An 18827-nucleotide genomic window follows, 5' to 3' on the forward strand; every position below is an offset into this window, starting at 1 on the left:
CTACCCTTTGAGCTTAACAGCTTTACCTGCCAGAAGAAGAACCAAACAGTGCCTACAAGAATTCCTGAAAAGGCTGAGGACCCTGGCGACATCAGAACATCATTCAAGAGGGAAAACCCTTGCAAGGTATCAGGCCCTGTCAGTGTACCTGGCAGGGTACTGAAAATATTCACCAACCAACAAGCATGAGTGTTCACGGATATTTTCTTTTTTCATAATCTTTTATTTTTCAAACTGTGAACCATATCAACCAAAATACATACAAACATTTCCCTCTTAAATATACAGTTTTCTCCCTTTTTTCCCCCTACCTTCCCTCCCCCCTCCAAAACCAATAAACATTCAACATATACAATAAAACCATTAAACAATGTCATCACACAATGAAAAATAAACAAGAAAAATGTGTCACCTACTTTTACACACTGGATCAAGTAATTTTGTCTTCTTATCATTTTAGGGGGTGGAGGTCCGAGGCAAGCCCTCTCTGTTAGTTCCATGTATGGTTCCCAAATTTGTTCAAATAATGTGACTTTATTTTTTAAATTATATGCTATTTTTTCCAATGGAATTCATTTATTCATTTCCATGTACCATTGCTGTATTCTCAGGCTCTCTTCCGATTTCCAAGTTGACATTATACATTTTTTTGCTACCGCTAAGGCTATCATTTATTCATTTCCATGTACCATTGCTGTATTCTCAGGCTCTCTTCCGATTTCCAAGTTGACATTATACATTTTTTTGCTACCGCTAAGGCTATCATAATAAATCTTTTTTGCACTTCATCCAGTTTGAGGCCTAATTCCTTACTTCTAATATTACTTACAAGAAAGATCTCTGGATTTTTTGGTATGTTGTTTTTTGTGTTTTTATTTAATATCTGATTTAGATCTTTCTAAAACTTTTTCACTTTCTCATGTGCCCAAATTGCATGTACTGTTGTTCCCATTTCCTTCTTACAGTGAAAACATCTATCTGATAATGTTGGATACCATTTTTAAATAACTTCTGGGGCATGATATATAACCTGTGTAACCAATTATACTGTATCATGCATAACCTTGTGTTTATTATATTCCTCATAGTTCCAGAACACAACTTTTCCCATGTTTCGTTTTTTAATCTTTAGGTTTAAATCCTTTTCCCACTTGTGTTTGGATTTATAACTTATTTCACCATTTTCCTTCTCTTGCAGCTTCAAGCCAACAGTGAGGGAGATAATGGACATCCCTGCCGAGTTGACCTACTTAATTTAAATTGGTTCGATACATATCCATTTACTGTTACCTTCACCAATGGTCCATTATGTAATGCTTTAATCCAATTAATATATTTTTCTGGTAGATTGCTCTGCAATACTTTGAATAAATAATTCCATTCTACCCTGTCAAAGGCTTTTTCTGCATCTAAAGCAACAGCCACTGTTGGCATCTTATTTCCTTGAACTGCATGATTAAATTAATAAATTTACAGACATTATCCGCTGTTTGTCTTAATAAATCCAGTTTGATCTTGTTTTACTATTTTAGGTACACAGTTGGCCAATCTGTTTGCTAATAATTCTGCTATTCTGTTATAATCAGAATTAAGTCGAGATATTGGTCTGGTCTATATGATGCTGGTGTTAATGGATCCTTCCCAGTCTTTGATATTACTGTAATTATTGCTGTATTACATGAATCTGGCAAGTTTTATGTTTCTTCTATCTGGTTCATTACTTCCAGGAGAGGAGGAATTAATAACTCTTTAAATGTTTTATAGAATTCTATTGGGAATCTATTTTCTCTCGGCGTTTTATTGTTCGGCAGCTTTTTTAATATATCCTGTACTTCCTCTATTTCAAATGGTTTTATCAGTTTGTTTTGTTCCTCTTCTTGCAATTTCGGCAGTTAAATTTTAGCTAAAAACTATTCCATTTTATCATCTTTTCCCTCGTTCTCAGTTTGGTATAATTGTTCATAAAATTCCTTAAAAGTTCTCATTAATCTCCATTGGATTATATGTAATTTGTTTGTCCTTTTTCCTTGATGCCAATACAGTTCTTTTAGCTTGTTCTGTTTTAAGTTACCAGGCTAATATTTTGTATGTTTTTTCTCCTAGTTCATAATACCTTTTCTTTATTTTCATTATGTTCTTCTTCAGCTTATACGTTTGTAATGTTTCGTATTTTATTTTTTGTCCGCGAATTCTCTTCTTTTTGCGAAATCATCCCTTGTTCCTAGTTCCTTTTCTGTACTACTTACTATCTCCCTTTTCAACTGTTCTATTTCCAGATTGTAATCCTTTTTCATCTTAGTTACATAACTTATTATCTGTCCTCTAATGAAAGCTTTTCATTGCATCCCATAATATAAATTTGACTTACACTGATTCCGTATTTATTTCAAAGTATATTTTAATTTGGCACTCAATAAACTATCTAAATTCCTGCCTTTTAAGTAGCATGGAATTTAACCTCCATCTATATGTTCTTGGTGGGATGTCCTCCAGTTCTATTGCTAATAACAGGGGTGAATGATCAGATAGCAATCAAGCTTTTATATTCAGTTTTTCCAACTTTCCCTTGAATATGGGCTGACAACAAAAACATATCAATCCTTGAGTATGTTTTATGCCTACTCGAATAATATGAGCATTCCTTCTCCCTTGGGTGCTGCCTCCTCCATATATCCATAAGTTTCATTTCCTGCATTGATTTAACCATAAATTTGGCCACTTTATTCTTTTCGATAGTCTTTTGTCCAGTTTTATCCAACATTGGATCCAAATTAAGGTTAAAATCCCCTCCTATCAATATATTCCCTTGCGTATCTACAATCTTCAAAAGAATATCTTGCATAAACTTTTGATCCTCTTCATTAGGTACATATATATATTGAGCAAATTCCAAAATTCTGAATATATCTGACACTTTATCATTACATACCTCCCTGCTGGATCTATTATTTCCTCCTCTAGTTTGATTGGTACATTTTTATTAATATAGCTACACCTCTAGCTTTTGAATTATATGATGCTGCCGCTACGTGCCCTACCCAGTCTCTCCTTAATTTATTATGTTCCACTTCAGTTAGATGCATTTGCTGCACAAATGCTATGTCTATTTTTTTCTTTTTACAGTAAATTTAATAGCCTCTTCCATTTAATTTGGTTATGTATTCCATTAATATTTATAGTCATATAATTCAACATGGCCATCTCATACCCTGTTTACACCTCATTTCCGCTTCCTTACCACCACCATTCTGCCTTTCCCCATTTTCATCTCTCAGTTTTCCCTTTATAAACTCAATGCATGACCACACATTTAAAACATAAAATACTTCAACAACTCCCACATCCAATATTCCCTTAGCCCCAAATGCCCCCCCCCATCTCTGAGTTGATCCTTATCCCTTGCCAGGCAACCACAACTCCCCTCTCCATTTGGATTGTGAACCCGCTCGCAAGCGTCAACTGATTTCCGAGTGATGGTTATTCTGTCCGAACCAACCCCCGCAAAAAAGACTTTTAAAAAAAAAACACATATAACAAAGTTCACCCTTTTTCCCCCCCTTACTTTCTTCTCTTTCCCTTTAGTTCTTACATATACATTAATTTTACATCTTTATATACATTTTATTGCCACTCTTCATTCTTGTTACATCTCTTCATCTCTCCTTCTATCCTGCAGGTGTTCTGAAAATTCTCGTGCTTCCTCCGGATCCGAGAACAGTCTGTTTTGCTCCCCAGGGATCAATATTTTAAGCACAACTGGATGTCATAATATAAATTTATAACCTTTTTTTCCATAGGATCGATTTTGCTGTATTAAACTCCTTCCTCTTCCTTAAGAGTTCAAAACTTATGTCTGGGTAAAAAATATATTTTTGACCCTTGTATTCCAATGGCTTATTGTCTTCTCTAATTTTATTCCTTTAATTTTCTCCTGTTGTATATCTCAAAAATTTTACTAAAACGGATCTTGGTTTTTTATGTGTCTGTGGTTTCAAAGTTAGTGTTCTGTGTGCCTTTTCTATTTCCATTCCTTCCTATATTTCTGTTGTTCCCAGGACCTTTGGGATCCATTCTTTTATAAATTCCTTCATATCTGTGCCTTCTTCATCTTCCTTTAGGCCCACTATTTTTATGTTGTTTTGCCTACTATAATTTTCCAACCTATCAATTTTCTGAGCTAACAACTCTTGTGACTAACTTTTTTGTCACTTTCTTCCAATTTTCTTAAGTAATTCACTTCAATTTCTACAGCCGTTTCTCATTCTTCCACATTTTCTAATCTTTTCCCTATTTCTGTCATGACCAGCTCTAATCTATTCACTTTTTCTTCTGTACTTTTCATTTTTCTTTTCATTTCACTAAATTCTAATGTCAACCATTCTTTTATTGCTCTCATTTGTTCTTGGAAAACAAAACTATCTATATTCTGTCCATCTGTTTTACCTTCTATTTCTCTGTGCAGATCTTGGTCTTCTTCTTCCTCTTCTTCTGTGTCTGAACCTGTGTTTGTCTCTTCTTCTTCTCTTCCTTGTATCTGTGTCTTTTCTGACTTTCCTGATGAGTTGCTTACCTCACTTTGCTGGGCTTCTTCTTGCTTGGCTTCTTGCTGTTGTTCCTCTTCTTCTGGGCTACTCATCTGTTGGGCCTCCTGCTGCTGCTCTTCTTTCCTTTCACTCCCTTTCCTGTCGCTTTTCTTCCAGCTGAGAGCCCTGGTGTCGGACATCCCTCAGCTGGTCGCCTTGTGTTTGCCCGCTTCTCGGCTGAGCCCCCCCTCCCATCGGTGTTCTCCTCCTGAGTAAGCACATTGCGTATGCGTGACTCCTTGCACATGCGTAGTTGCGCACTTTTGTTTGACTCAGAGCCATTTTTGCAGTCCAGCGGTCGGGGGAATCGCGACTCTGCGGGGTCGTCACCAACCTCGGAGAACAGGCTCTCTTCTCCACGATGGCTTCGTGTTTCTCCATGCAGGTAAGGCCTTCTCCTTTCTCTTCTGGCATTTTTTCTTTTTTTTTTCCATTGTTTTTACTTTTTCCTTCTTGGGTGCCATTTTCTTTCTTTTCTCTACAACTTTATCTTTTATTTGTTATGTTTTGTATTTCTTGAACTTTGTATTTTCTTCACTTTATTTCTTCTTTTCTGGAGAGGGCTGGTATTCCCCTACCAGCTACTGCTCCATCATGTGACTCTTTACGGACATTTTCAATCTCTCATTGTGGCAGTCACCAGCTTCAAAAAGGCATTAATCATCCCAGTACCGCAAAAGAATAGCATGTGCTGCCTCAACAACTACCACCCAGTAGCAGTAACTTCTACTGTGATGAAATGCTTTGAGAGACTGTTCATGGCCAGAATTACCCAAGATCTGGACCCACTGCAATTCACCTATCGGCACAATAGCTCCATGGCAGATACAATATTGCTGGCTCTCCACTCAGCTCTGGATCACCTCAAAAACAGCAATTTCATACATACAGCTGCTCTTCATGGACTACAGCTCAGCCTTCAATACCATTATTCCCTCAACGCTCATCAAGAAGCTACAAACTCTTGGCCTCTGTACCTCCCTTTGCAACTGGATCTTTGACTTTCTCATTGGAAGACCAGAGTCAGTACAAATTGAAAATGTCTCCTCCTCGCTGATTATCAACACAGGCACACCCCAAGGATGCGTGCTTAGCCCACTGCTCTACTCATTATACACCCACAACTGTGTGGCTCGGCACAATTCCAATGCCATCTACAGGTTTGCCAATGTCACCACAGTTGTCAGCCAAATCACAAATGGCAATGAGAAAGCGTACAGGAGGAAGATAGCTCAACTTGTTGAATGGTGAAATGATAACAACCTTGCGCTCAATGTCAGCAAATCCAAGGAGATGATTGTGGACTTCAGGAGGAAGTCAGGAGAACACTACCTCACTGAGGGCTCAGTAGTGGAGAGGGTCAAGAACTTCAAATTCCTAGGTGTCAACATCTCCAAGGATCTATCCTGGAGATCACATTGATGCAATCATAAAGAAGGTTTGCCAGCAGCTATACTTTGTGAGGTGTCTGAGGAGATTCGGTATGTCACTGAAGACTCTCGTAAACTTCCACAGGTGTACCATAAAGAGCATTCTGGCTGCTTGCGTCACTGCCAGGTATGGAGGCACCAATTCTCAGGACAAGAATAAACTCCAGAAGGTTGATTAACTCGGCCTGCGACATCACAGGCACCAGACTTCGCTCCATTGAGGACATCTACATGAGGTGGTGTCTTAAAAAAGCAGCCTCCACCCTCAAAGACCCCCTCCATCCAGGCCATGCCCTCTTCACTCTGCTACCATCAGGGAAAAGGTACAGGAGCCTAAAGATGAACACAAGGACAGCTTCTTCCCCACTGCCATCAGATTCCTGAATATCAATTAACCAAAGATACTGCCTTTTTGTGCCCTATTATTGTTATTATTTTATAATCATGTCATAAGATGGTTATAATATGTCTGTTTATACTATGATGCTGGAGCAAAACACTGAATTTCATCACTTGTTCGTGACAATAAATCCTGATTTTGAATCAAGAAAGTTCTAAAATAATTTTTAAATGCAAATTGTATGCAACTAATTTTCTTGTTCAATGAAATAATAAAGAAGCTGATGAAAATTGTAATATATAAACTTGCAAAAAGAATTTAATCAAGTAGCATATTATGTAATAATGAAAATCCTGGGGTAAAATGAGCAGTAGTAGTGTAGACAAAACTGGCAAAAAGAAGTGACACTAGTAATAACAAGACAATGAAATACAAGAAAAAAGGCAGGAGATACTCAACAGGCCAGGTATATCAAAGGCCGGGTACGGCAGGGTGGAGGGCAGAGATTGAGAAATAGAACTAACATTTCAGATCTTGTACGTCTCGGATTCTCTTTACCCAGATGCTGCCTCATTTGCTAAGTCTTTCCAGCAGTTCCTATTCTTATTATCTTAGTGAACAGCTGTGTTTCAGTCTGGAAGGAAGTATGTTGTGATGTTCCCAGCAGTCAGCTTTCAGAATATCACATTTTAATTTATATGGACCCCAGATTTGTGGAAAGGGAGTATAATTTAAAAGTCTACAGCTGACTCAAAACCTGAAAATATAGTAAACAATGAGGGGGATAGTAGCAGATGTCTGGAGGAAGCAAGCAGACTAGCAAAATGGACAAACATATGGCAGATAAAATTTAAAGCAGCCAAGTGTGAAGGAATCTATTTTGGAAAGCAAAATGAAGAAGGGGAGTATAACTTGATTACCATTTTAAAAGAGTGCAGGAACAGTGGCTGTCCAGAAGTGCAGAAACAAATCTTCGAAGATAGCAGGACAAGATAATTAAATCTTAATTAACCAGATGGGAGTGTGGGCTTGAGAAGTATAGGCACTGGTGACAGAATCGATTGTAGTCATGAAACCTGGAAACGTGAATTTCCCATCTAACAACTGCCTGGTCAGGAAATTGCAAGCAAGCTCAGGAGTGGTCATGGGAGCAGGAGAGTTAGATTTACTGGGGAGAATGTCACAGAAGGGAGGGAATTGTGACATCTTGGACCAGATCAAATTACAAATGAGGTGCTCAGTCTTAAAACTTGATAAATTCCCAGGATATGACCTACGGTATCCTCAGACACTGTGGAAAGCTAAAGAAGATATAGCTGAGATTTTGGCAGAGGGGCTTGCATCATTGTTACAACAGGTAAGTTACCTGAAGACTAGAGGATGACTCATGTTCTACGTCTATTTCAGAAGGGCTGCAAGGACAAGCTAGGCATTGACAGCCCAGTTCGGTTAATGTCAGTCATGCGTAAGTGGGGAAGAGACTCTGAAAGACAGAATCCACAAGTTTTTTGACGGTCAAGGACTGATTAGGGATAGTCAGTCTGGCTCTGTGCATAGGGAAATTTTGTTTCATATATTTGATTTGGGTTTTTATTGAAGAGGGCGCTCAAGGGAATTGACGAGAGCAGGCTTTCCACAAGAAGTTTAGCGAGTCCTTTGACAAAGTCCCAGATGGTTGGCTAGTGAGAGTCCCGAGGTAGTTGTTATTTCCTTTTGAAACCCTGGTGATTGTAGAGTATAATGAGTATCAAGAATATTCACCACTTAACTAGTTGCATGATAGTATCCATAAATAGTGTAAGCAATATTTGATTTCCTCAAAAATTCATAAAAAATAATTTTATATTTTATGTGATTCATATTTTTGTTTCTTTCATCTGAGTGAAGTACATTGCTATCTTTTATGCAAATAACTGAAGTTCTGAACTTGCACACTTACTTTCCTTGGTCAGGAGTTCTCTGAAGCATGGAAGATACTCTTAGCAGTGTATTATGGTCCTTCAGTTGAGACAGAACATCAAGTAAGATAACAATCGAACGGTTCATATGTGAGGCAAAGCTGCCAGGACGGTCAATTTCATCCACAGGAATACGCCAGATTCCCTAGGGAAACAAAAAATAGTTTGACCTTTCAACATTCAGATTTTAAATGCGAGGATAACAGATGACCATATAAGCACAACTTCAAAAGGTTACACAAAACTATCATGTTACAAATAGTTGAGGGAGAATCCAAACAATTGGTTGTTCTTCAACCTGTAACATTTCATGGAAGTTCTGGGCTATCTCATACTGGCTGTATTTCAGCACATTAGAAAAGAGCTCATAATCATAATGTGTTTATTACTATATTTTCCCCCCAGATACCAAGACATTCAGTAAGAATATGTGTTAAGGTTAGTAAAACGGAGTTCATTTGTTCACCTGGTTCCCATTCTCCTTTCTTCCATTTAACCAATCTTGAATGTTGATAGTCCTGTCTTAACTTCTCTACCTGGGAGTGAATTTCAAGCATCCCAACTGTTTGAGGTTTGATCTATTTTCTTTTCTAATTAGGAAAAACATCGGAACATAGGAAGTAGGAACAGGAGTAGGCCAAAAATGGCCCATCGAGCCTGCTCCGCCATTCAATACGATCATGGCTGATCTAATTTATGACCTAACTCCACCTACCTGCCTTCTCCCCATATCCCCCAATTCCTCTATCATGTAAAAATTTATCTAACCAAATGTTTAATGAAGCAGCCTCAACTACTTCCCTGGTTAGAGAATTCCAAACATTTACTACTCTCTGGGAAAAACTATTTTTCCTCATCTCTGTCCTAAATCTACTCCCCCGAATCTTGAGACTGTGTCCTCTCGTTTTAGTTTCCCCGGCCAGCTCAAAAAACCTTCCTACATCAATCCTATCCATACCCTTCATATTTCTTGTATATTAATTTGGTATCTATGGCCCATCAAAGCTCCATTTTTTTCTACACCTTTTTAAATCTTGTCATAACTTTACATTTAAGATCACTTCATCATATGCATACTCCATCATTATCACACCCAATGATCTGCATTGTTCTGACTATAAAGCCTTCAACCTTTCATGGCTTTTGACCATTAAACCACACAGCAACTTTGCAAATCTGTGTTGCAGCCTTTCACCAGGTCCAGTTTCCTTCCCACAGTGTAGTTTAATCAATAATATCTTGGGCAGCACAATTAGCTTAGCAGTTAACGCAACACTGTTGAATCTTGCGCTATCTGTAAGGAGTTTGTACGTTCTCCCCACGTCTGCATGGGTTTTCCCCACGTGCTCCAGTTTCCTCCCATCATTCAAAACATACATGGGCTTTTTGTCAATTGGGCACCACGGGGTTGTGGGTCAAAAGGGCCTGTTATTGTGCTGTATGTCAATATTTTTTAAAAATCTAAATTTAATTTAAAAATTTAAATTTAATAAAGCTGATTATTACATTCTACACTTTAAACAGTGCTTAATTTTAATAATAAAAACACCCACAACAATTGGAAATGTTCCCCTTTAGTTCTCTGTGAGCCCATATTGGAGGTTCTCTTATCCTTTCACCCAATGAAGCCCAATCTATTTGGAGTGGAATTGTTTTCATCACCTTATAACCCAAAACTGCATCATTTCCCAGTTGCCGTACTGGCTTGCATTTGGCAAATGCTTGCCCATTCCTCTGTTTTATTGATAGGGATATGGGGAGAAGGCAGGTAGGTGGAGTTAGGTCATAAATTAGATCAGCCATGATCGTATTGAATGGCGGAGCAGGCTCGATGGGCCATTTTTGGTCTACTCCTGTTCCTACTTCCTATGTTCCTCTGTTAATAGTACTCAATCATCTTCTAAAGAGTCAATCTTAGTGTAATCTAATAGTGCAAAACAACCAATTGATTGTTATCCAAAATAAACAAAAATGGCCTCAAGTAAAATAAACCATGTAGCCTGTACGTTATCCTGAGAAAGCACTCTCAATTAAATGGCTTGCTATTGTCACATCATTTCTCCACTACTTCATCACTTCAGGCAAATCAATAGAAAGAACTTTGCTAATAATCATGAACAACAGGAGACATTTTCATTAAGTTGGCAGTTTTTAACCAGAGAGAGGCCCATTTTCTATGGTTAAAAGATACACAAGACCAACATTTGAAGAAAAGTATCAAAGATGAAGAAAATACAGTAAACCCCTGGTAACTGGAATTCAACCAACCAGCAAAAAAAAGTTTTAAAAAATATGCGTTTAAAATTGTAAATGTTCTCTGAAGTAACACATAAACCTTTGGTGATAATGGGAGCAAATATTCAGCCAAAAGAGTGCCCTAGTCAGGCTTTGCTTGTTGTAACTGTTTGAATAAAGCTATGTAATGGCTTCATCCAGGATGAAGAGCTGGTTGATGCTGTTTGCAGTTGGGATGACTCTCTCCTTATCCTTGCATAGTCAGAGTCGCCCTATTCAGAGGGTCTACCTGTAAACTTGGGAGAGGAATTGTGTTAATTATCTATAATATTATTATTTACCATTCAGGCGGCTCTGTGGAGAGGGAGGAACCTGTAAATGTTTTCAAAGAGTGCAAGTGAAAATAAAGTAAAATGCTTTAAGGTTTATATGTTCATGCAAGTGAAGTTTGCTCAGTGTAAGTATAGTTTTTTTTGTCTTTTAAACTGTTTATTCTTAATGCAGATGTATTAATTAGGCATTGTAAGAGCAAGTCTCAAGCAACTGGAAAATACACTTATTCGGCATCTACCAATCCCCATAGGTGTGGGATACCAGGGGATTTGTCTTGTTGGAACCTTGGTAAAAAGCTTCATTAGTTTTACTGAGCCAAGTTTACATCAAAGTATCCAAGAGTTTTTAAATTATATTATCTTAATAGTTCTGAATTTTTAATTTTAAAAAATTTTGGATGGGGTTCCTGGGGGAGTCATATCATGGACAAATATTTTAGAAATCACAAGTGATATAGTGCTGTTTCACCTGAACCCAACTGAGAGCTTACACTCCCTGTCTATTGGCAACCAACTCGTTAGAATTGGCATCCTGGAGAAACAAGATTAGTCCAAAACATTCAGAAATATCAACCTCATCACCTGGATGATTCAGTGATTAACTTAGAACATGAACATTGAAGGATTCCAAAATAATGTGTTTTTTTTTCCCATTTCTTGAGACACCAGATTATTGGATGTACCAAATATTAGTGATGGGGAGAAAAGTTTCTTCAACTGGTATTCAAAGGAATTGCCATATCTCATCATGAAGAGATGTGGGCTTTCAAATCATATACAACATCGCTTGAGATGGAACATTGCAGTTATGAGGAGAGACTGGATCTGTTCTCCCTGGAGTGGATGAAGAGTTTGGATAAGGTAAGATTGCAGGAAGTTTTAGGATAAGGTGTTAGAAATTTTCCATCCAGAAAGCAACAATTGCCTACCTTGTTCAAACTACCAAGAGAGTTGTGGCAGAGTTGCTAACAGCACTCAAGTCTCTTGAGTATTAAAGGCTATGGGTCAATGGGATTAATATGGTTCAGCCATTGGTCATTGATGACTGAATTCTGGTTTCCATGCTGTACCACACAATGAAATGGCTAAGTGCCGTGTCATTGAAGGACCAAAGGGATAGAGAGAAGGGCAAATAATGAACCATTCAGGAAATCTCTATCAATACATTCAATCTCAGAGAGTGAACCAGTCTCAACAAACTGAGAAAATCTCAATCCTTTTCAAATTTAAAATTTAGACATAGCACCATAATAGGCCTTTCTGGCCCATGAACCCATGCCACCCAATTACACCCAATTGAACTACAACCCCCCCATATATTTTGAAGGGTGGGAAAAAGCTAGAGCACCCGTACAAAACCCATGCAGACACAGGAAGAATGTACAAACTCCTTACAGACACCGCTGGACTCAAACCGGGGTCACTGTAACAGCATTGTACTCTCCCTTTGGCTTGGCTTCGCGGACGAAGATTTATGGAGGGGGTAAGTGTCCACGTCAGCTGCAGGCTCGTTTGTGGCTGACAAGTCCGATGCGGGACAGGCAGACACGATTGCAGGGGAAAATTGGTTGGTTGGGGTTGGGTGTTGGGTTTTTCCTCCTTTGTCTTTTGTCAGTGAGGTGGGCTCTGCGGTCTTCTTCAAAGGAGGTTGCTGCCCGCCGAACTGTGAGGCGCCAAGATGCACGGTTTGAGGCGATATCAGCCCACGGGCGGTGGTCAATGTGGCAGGCACCAAGAGATTTCTTTAGGCAGTCCTTGTACCTCTTCTTTGGTGCACCTCTGTCACGGTGGCCAGTGGAGAGCTCGCCATATAACACGATCTTGGGAAGGCGATGGTCCTCCATTCTGGAGACGTGACCTACCCAGCGCAGTTGGATCTTCAGCAGCGTGGATTCGATGTTGTCGGCCTCTGCCATCTCGAGTACTTCGATGTTAGGGATGAAGTCGCTCCAATGAATGTTGAGGATGCTATGCTATGCTAACCATGCCATCCCAACGTTGAGTCTCACTAAAGAGAAAATAGCTTTGCACCATGCCTGGATCTGCATCATGGAACATTCAAAAGGCATTCATTCACCAGATCTGATCACTTACACAAGACATTTATGTGGGAAAAGGCCATTTGAAATGTTGATTTGCCTGCTGTGCTCATTCCAGCATTTCTAATTTCACTGGAGCTGAACAAGAAAATGTGCATATGCTGGGATCGAACACAAAACACAAAGGTGCTGGAGAAAGACAGCATCCAGACGAAGTAAAAGGTAACTGTTTGGGACCAAGGGGCGGAGGCCTAAATAATAAAGTGGGAGGGGAAGGAGGAGAGAAAATGGGAGAAAGGAGAATGGGGAGGAGCACAGGCTAACAGGTGGATGTCGACTGGGGGGGTGAGGGTGTGGAGAAAAGCTGGTGAGAGGGGAGAGGGCAGAGGATGAAGAAGGGTAGTACTCTGATAGAGGGAAGGGGTGGGATGCTGGAGGTAAGAAAAAGGATAGCAGAGGGGTTAATGGAAATTGTAGAAATCAAAATTGATGCTGTCTGGTTGACGACTACCAAGAAAGAATCCAGACCACCACTGGCTTTGCTGGAATGAAATGCAAATATCTGCCCTTCAAAGCTTCGGAGTGGACTGGTGCAGTGCATGGCTGAGCTGAGACCAGGCGTTGCATTCTGGGGTACAATGCTGTTGATGATAAGGAGTTTATTGTCATACACATCATACAATGTACATTTGCACTGAAGTTCTTACTTGCTACAGCTGAACAGGTACTTGTAAAGAAAAACTGTCAAAATAAACAATTGAATTAACTTAAAAGAGATAATAAATACACAATACAGATAATAAATGTTCATAGTCATTCTGGTTCAAAAGGTGAGTTGCAATAGTGTAGAGTCCATGATTACTGTAACAGGAGAGGTTACAGGGAGAAGGGTGGCATGGTTAGTGTGAATCTGTTACAGTACCAGTGACTGGGGATTGAATCCAGTGCTGTCTGTATGGACTTTGTATGGTCTCCCTGTGTCTGTGTGGGTTTCTTCCAGGCACTCCAGTTTACACTGTTCAAAATGTACCAGGGTTGTAGGTTAATTGGGTAGCACGGACTTATGGCCTGTAACTGTGCTGTGTGTCTAAATTTAAATTGAAGAGCCTGATAGCTGTTGGAAAGAAACTGTTCTTGAATTAAAGATGCCGGTCTTCAGACTTCTATACTTCTGCCTGAAGGTAGCAGTGAGAAGAAGTTGTAACAGGATGATGGGGGTCCTGTATGATATCAGTTCCCTTGTTGAGGTAGCACCTCACAGAGATACCTGCAATGGATGGAAGGTTAGAGCCTGTGATGAACCTGGTAACATTTACTACCTTCAACAGCCTTCTGCATTCCTGGGCACTTGAATTACCCAACCAGGCATGATACAACCAGTCAGTATACTTTCCACAGTGGACCTGGAGACGTTTGATAGAACGTGTGTTTAACGTTCATCACAGTCAATTGCAAATCCAGCTTTTAGGCAGCAGACAAGGAGCATTAAAGTAAAAAAATACAAGCTACTTGCACCCAATCTCTTTCCCTGAAAAAATCTTTGATGCAGGGAGGAATGTATTTATGGATATGAATTTCATATTAATTGGGTTAATTATGCCAAAGGGGAAATCATAACTGCCAAACTCAAATGTAAACCTGATTAAACCAATGCTCTCTTCTCTTGCTTAAATTGCTGCAGTCCCCCATTTTAATTTGCAGTAATAATGAAAGTAACTTCAAAGGAAGGTAATTAGAGCAGTTATCGAATGGAGAATTTGGCTGAACACAGTGGTAAGAACAACACTAGAAAAACAATTAAGAGCACAATATGATGGAGTCACTGTGCAATGGACTTCATTTTATTCCAGCATTCATCCAGGTGTTGATGTGCACGGGACCAATAATTCAATTCACTTTCACCATTTCAATTTACAGATCTGCCACAATTACAACACAAGCATGCTCAGATGCAGCCTCCTTTAAAACCCTCTAAAAAGCTTTTAAATGTTGAAAGTTAATTCTCACCATTCCAGGACTTGAACACTGTTGACAGTTCACCCAGTTCTGAGGGAGTAACAAGTCTTTCACACGAGATGTTAAACCGAGGTCTCTCGTTTCAAGTTGATGTAAAACGTTCACCATTACTACTTGAAGGTGCAAGATGCTACTGCTCACCAATAATCCTTCAAATTACAAAATCATTCAGAGGAAAAATACATATTTTTATTTGCTGTGAACATCAGCTTCCCACATCTGCTCAAAAATTACCAACTGCTTTTCAAAAGAAAACCTGATTTATTGTTGAAATGCTTTGAAACCTCAAGTTAACAGAAAATTCTTAGTGGAAATTCCCCCGATATTTTGGGGGACAACCCAATAACCAAACCTTGAGATGACAGACTCAAAACTAAATGAGGATTATTTTATTCAATCAACTCAGCATTCTTGGTAATGTGCTACTCATATGGAAACATCTGCCACATCGCACTGTGCAATACTGCTGCGATACAGAACATAAACTCACTTCCTGGACCCAAATCAACAGTCATTTGTGGCGAAAAGGTTCCAGGAACAAATCAACTTGTGGAAGTACTTTAGTGGAAATACAATTACATGCCTCACAGAACAGTTGTTCATTTTATCACTGGCAGTGCAAATCAAGAGCAGAATTGTGGTTCTTACAGACTAAGCATAGGTAAAGGTCCTCTGATCAAGAGCAGATGGGTCCATGTGATGCAAGCTGGAATCCAAACATAAGTTGTTCTCTACATTGAGACGCGCACACCTCAGATGCTGCTTCCAGACTGCAATGGAGCACTCCATTACAGAGAATTCCAACAGAGGCAGTCACCTCTTTGCAAGGAATGATCTGGTGAGAGTGATGGGAAGTTTTAAAATCTAGATTGTGCTGTGTGGGTCCTTCAAAGATGTTTGCATTAATTCATGCAGTATTGGAAAATTAAACTGTGCTGAAATTGCAAAGAAAATGCCCCAGGGACATTCTGGATAGACAATCAGTACACATGAACAATTTCCCACATTATTGCTCAAAAGATTAATGTACGTACATGTGTTCCTTCCTAAGAATGGCAGATCTAGTTTCCTCTCTCTCTCTCACTTTTAGTAATTATAATTTCTTCTCTGTCTTATGCCCTTTTTGACACACTCTGGAAACGTGATTACCATATCATGATTTTTTTTTTTTTAAATGCATTTTCTGACTTATGGGTGTCTATAAAAATGGAAGTCATTCTTAACTCAGGGACAGCTTATACTCCAATTTGTGTGCAGTTTCAAGGATTCCTATGATCACCTTCTAATGTCTGAAACATTCCGAAAGAACAGGAGCTACCGTGCTGCTCTTTCCTGATGAATTATCTGGATCTGGCGCTTAGGTTGCCATAGGTTTGAATTGGACTCTGTTGGGCTGCAGAGGATGCGGGAGCACTGGGGGGAAATCCACAGACACTCAGTGACTCTGAATGGACTCTCTTTTGCTTTTCTTTCCCTTATAGATAGAGGCGCTGGGGCAATGCTCATGGCAACTGTTTGTTTGTCTTATGGCAGATAGAAGTTAAAGTATATCATGTATATTAGAACATTAGGGCTCAGTACAGGTCCTTCAACCCTCATTGTTGTGCCGACCTATATATTCCTCCCAAAAAAAAACTAAATCCTCTATTCTTCTTTCATCTATGTGCTGAAGAGTCTCATAAATTCCCCTAATGTTTCAGCCTCTACCATCACCCCTGCCAATGCATTCCAGCACCCATTAACCTCTGCGTTAAAAAAACCCTAATGTCTCCCCTAAATTTTCCTCCCTTCACTTTGTAGAGATGTCCCCTGGTGTTTGCTTTTCCCACCCTGGGAAAAATATGCTGGTTATCCACCTTATCTATGCCTCTCAGAAGCATGGAGACCTCTACTAAGTCTCCTCTCATCCTTTTACTCTCTCAAGAGATAAGTGCCAGCTCTGCTAACCTTGCCTCACAAGACTTATTTTCCAATCTAGGCAACATACTGCTAAATCTTCTCTCCGTACCTTCCACATCCTTCCTATAATGAGATGACCAGAACTGAACACAATACTCCGTGTGATCTTACCAGAGATTTTTAGAATTGCGACATGACCTCTTAACTCTTGAACTCAATCCCCTGAATAATCAAGTCCAGCATTCCATAGGCCTTCTTAACTATCCTATCAACCTGTGCAGCAATCTTGAGAGACGTATGGGTCTGAAATTCAAGATCCCTCTGTTCTTCTACACTGTTAAGTATTCGACCATTAACCCTGTACTCAGTCTTCTGGTTTGACTTTCCAAAATGCATCACCTCACACTTACCCAGATTGAACTCCATCTGCCATTTTCCTGCCCATCTCTGCACCCTGTCTATATCGATTTGTAACCATAACAACCATTATCTATAAACAAGCTGCTCGGAGGCTAAGTGGGCTCTTTACTGTGATGTGTTTGAGGAATTCATGATGAAGTCAGATGAGTTTTAAAACCATTTATTAATTTACCTAAAAGGACTCGTAATGTCTACAATAGTGTAGTAACAAAAATCTATTGTAATATCCTAACATCCTTGCTAACGTAGTCTTATCACCATCTATCCTAACATATATGCTAACGATAATGGTCAATGTCTAACATCTAACGATAACGTCTGTAGTAATGTCTATGAATTTGGGGCAACAGTCAACAGAACATATCAGAGCACTACTCACCCACCATCTCAACCACCGTTAGTCAATGCGGGCTAATGACTCTCCAAGCCTGCCAACCTCCACCAACAACCAAGGTGAATAGCATATGTACACTGGCAGAAACAGAACGTGTACAGCCTCCGGACCCCAGGATGCCGCTGACACCCACAACTATTATCAACAACACCATCAGGTGAATTCTGGATCCTTCAGTAACCTACGAAAACGTTCAGCACTATCCACAATCCTTCTAACCTTCAAATCATTTGAAAACTTAGTGACCCATTCTTCATCTAAGTCATTTATAAAAATTACAAAGAGCAGGAGTCCCAGAACAGATCCCTGCAGAACTTCACTAGTCACTGAAAATTAAATTTTAAAAAATATATATATTAATAAGTTTCAATAAAAGGAACCTTGAACCTTGATTCCTATGGCCATGCATGCAAGAGGTGTTGCTCTCACCAGGCTGAGATATAGACCAGAAACAAGCAACTACAGCCATTCAGTTTACAGAAATTCACCCTTCAGAGTTCACAAATCACTACCCAAAAATTCACTCTCACATAATTTATCTGAAAAAAAAAGTAAATCTTTTTTCCAAAGCATTTCTTCGCAGAGGGACAGATCATTTCTATTATGAAAAATCATGGTACACGCCATACAATTGGAACTCAAATTCCCTGCAACATAGAGGTTACCTTTAATAGACAAACTGAACAAACCCTTTTCAGAAAGAGAAACCAGTTAATAAAAACTCAAAAGCTGCAGATGCTGGAATCTTGAGCAAATAATTGTCCCGACCTGAAATAGTGAATTACCATTTCTACCCATGAATGCTGCCTGGGCTGCAGAGTTCCTCCAGCAATTCCTTGTCTGCTTCAGCTCCAGTTAACTTTACCTACACATAGCAAAGGTCATGATTTTAATGAAGAAATAACCCAGCTTGCTTGGTGAAGAAACCCTTCAAAACAAAAGAGCAGAATTAAGCCATTCAGCCCATGAGTCTACTCTGCTAATTAAATCACGGCTGTTGTATTTTTACTCTCAACCCCATTTTCCTGCCTTCTCCCCATAAACTTTGACAGTCTTATTAATCAATAACCTATCAAGCTCTGCTTTAAATATAGCCAATGATTGGCCTCCACACCCATCTGAGACAATGAATTCTACAAATTCACCACCCTTTGACTGAAGAAATATCTCCTCATCGCTGA

General features: G+C 39.3%; 1 protein-coding gene and 1 long non-coding RNA gene across 9 annotated transcripts in view; one reads left to right on the top strand and one right to left on the bottom strand.

Moving 5' to 3' along the window:
• The window catches only part of LOC138761234 (uncharacterized), a 51394-nt gene extending 49956 nt beyond the window's left edge, over positions 1 to 1438 (top strand). The window contains exon 3 of the long non-coding RNA XR_011356205.1: positions 1199 to 1438. This is a non-coding gene — a long non-coding RNA (uncharacterized lncRNA). The remainder of the gene's footprint in view (positions 1 to 1198) is intronic.
• Positions 1 to 18827, bottom strand: part of cabin1 (calcineurin binding protein 1) — a 570396-nt gene that overhangs the window by 263642 nt on the left and 287927 nt on the right. For all 8 annotated transcript variants that reach the window (XM_069933017.1, XM_069933018.1, XM_069933016.1 and 5 more), the window contains one exon: positions 8293 to 8456. In XM_069933017.1, coding sequence (XP_069789118.1) covers positions 8293 to 8456 — 164 coding nt within the window. The remainder of the gene's footprint in view (positions 1 to 8292; positions 8457 to 18827) is intronic.

Source organism: Narcine bancroftii, chromosome 4 (genome assembly GCF_036971445.1).
Source record: "Narcine bancroftii isolate sNarBan1 chromosome 4, sNarBan1.hap1, whole genome shotgun sequence".
Lineage (NCBI taxonomy): Eukaryota > Metazoa > Chordata > Chondrichthyes > Torpediniformes > Narcinidae > Narcine > Narcine bancroftii.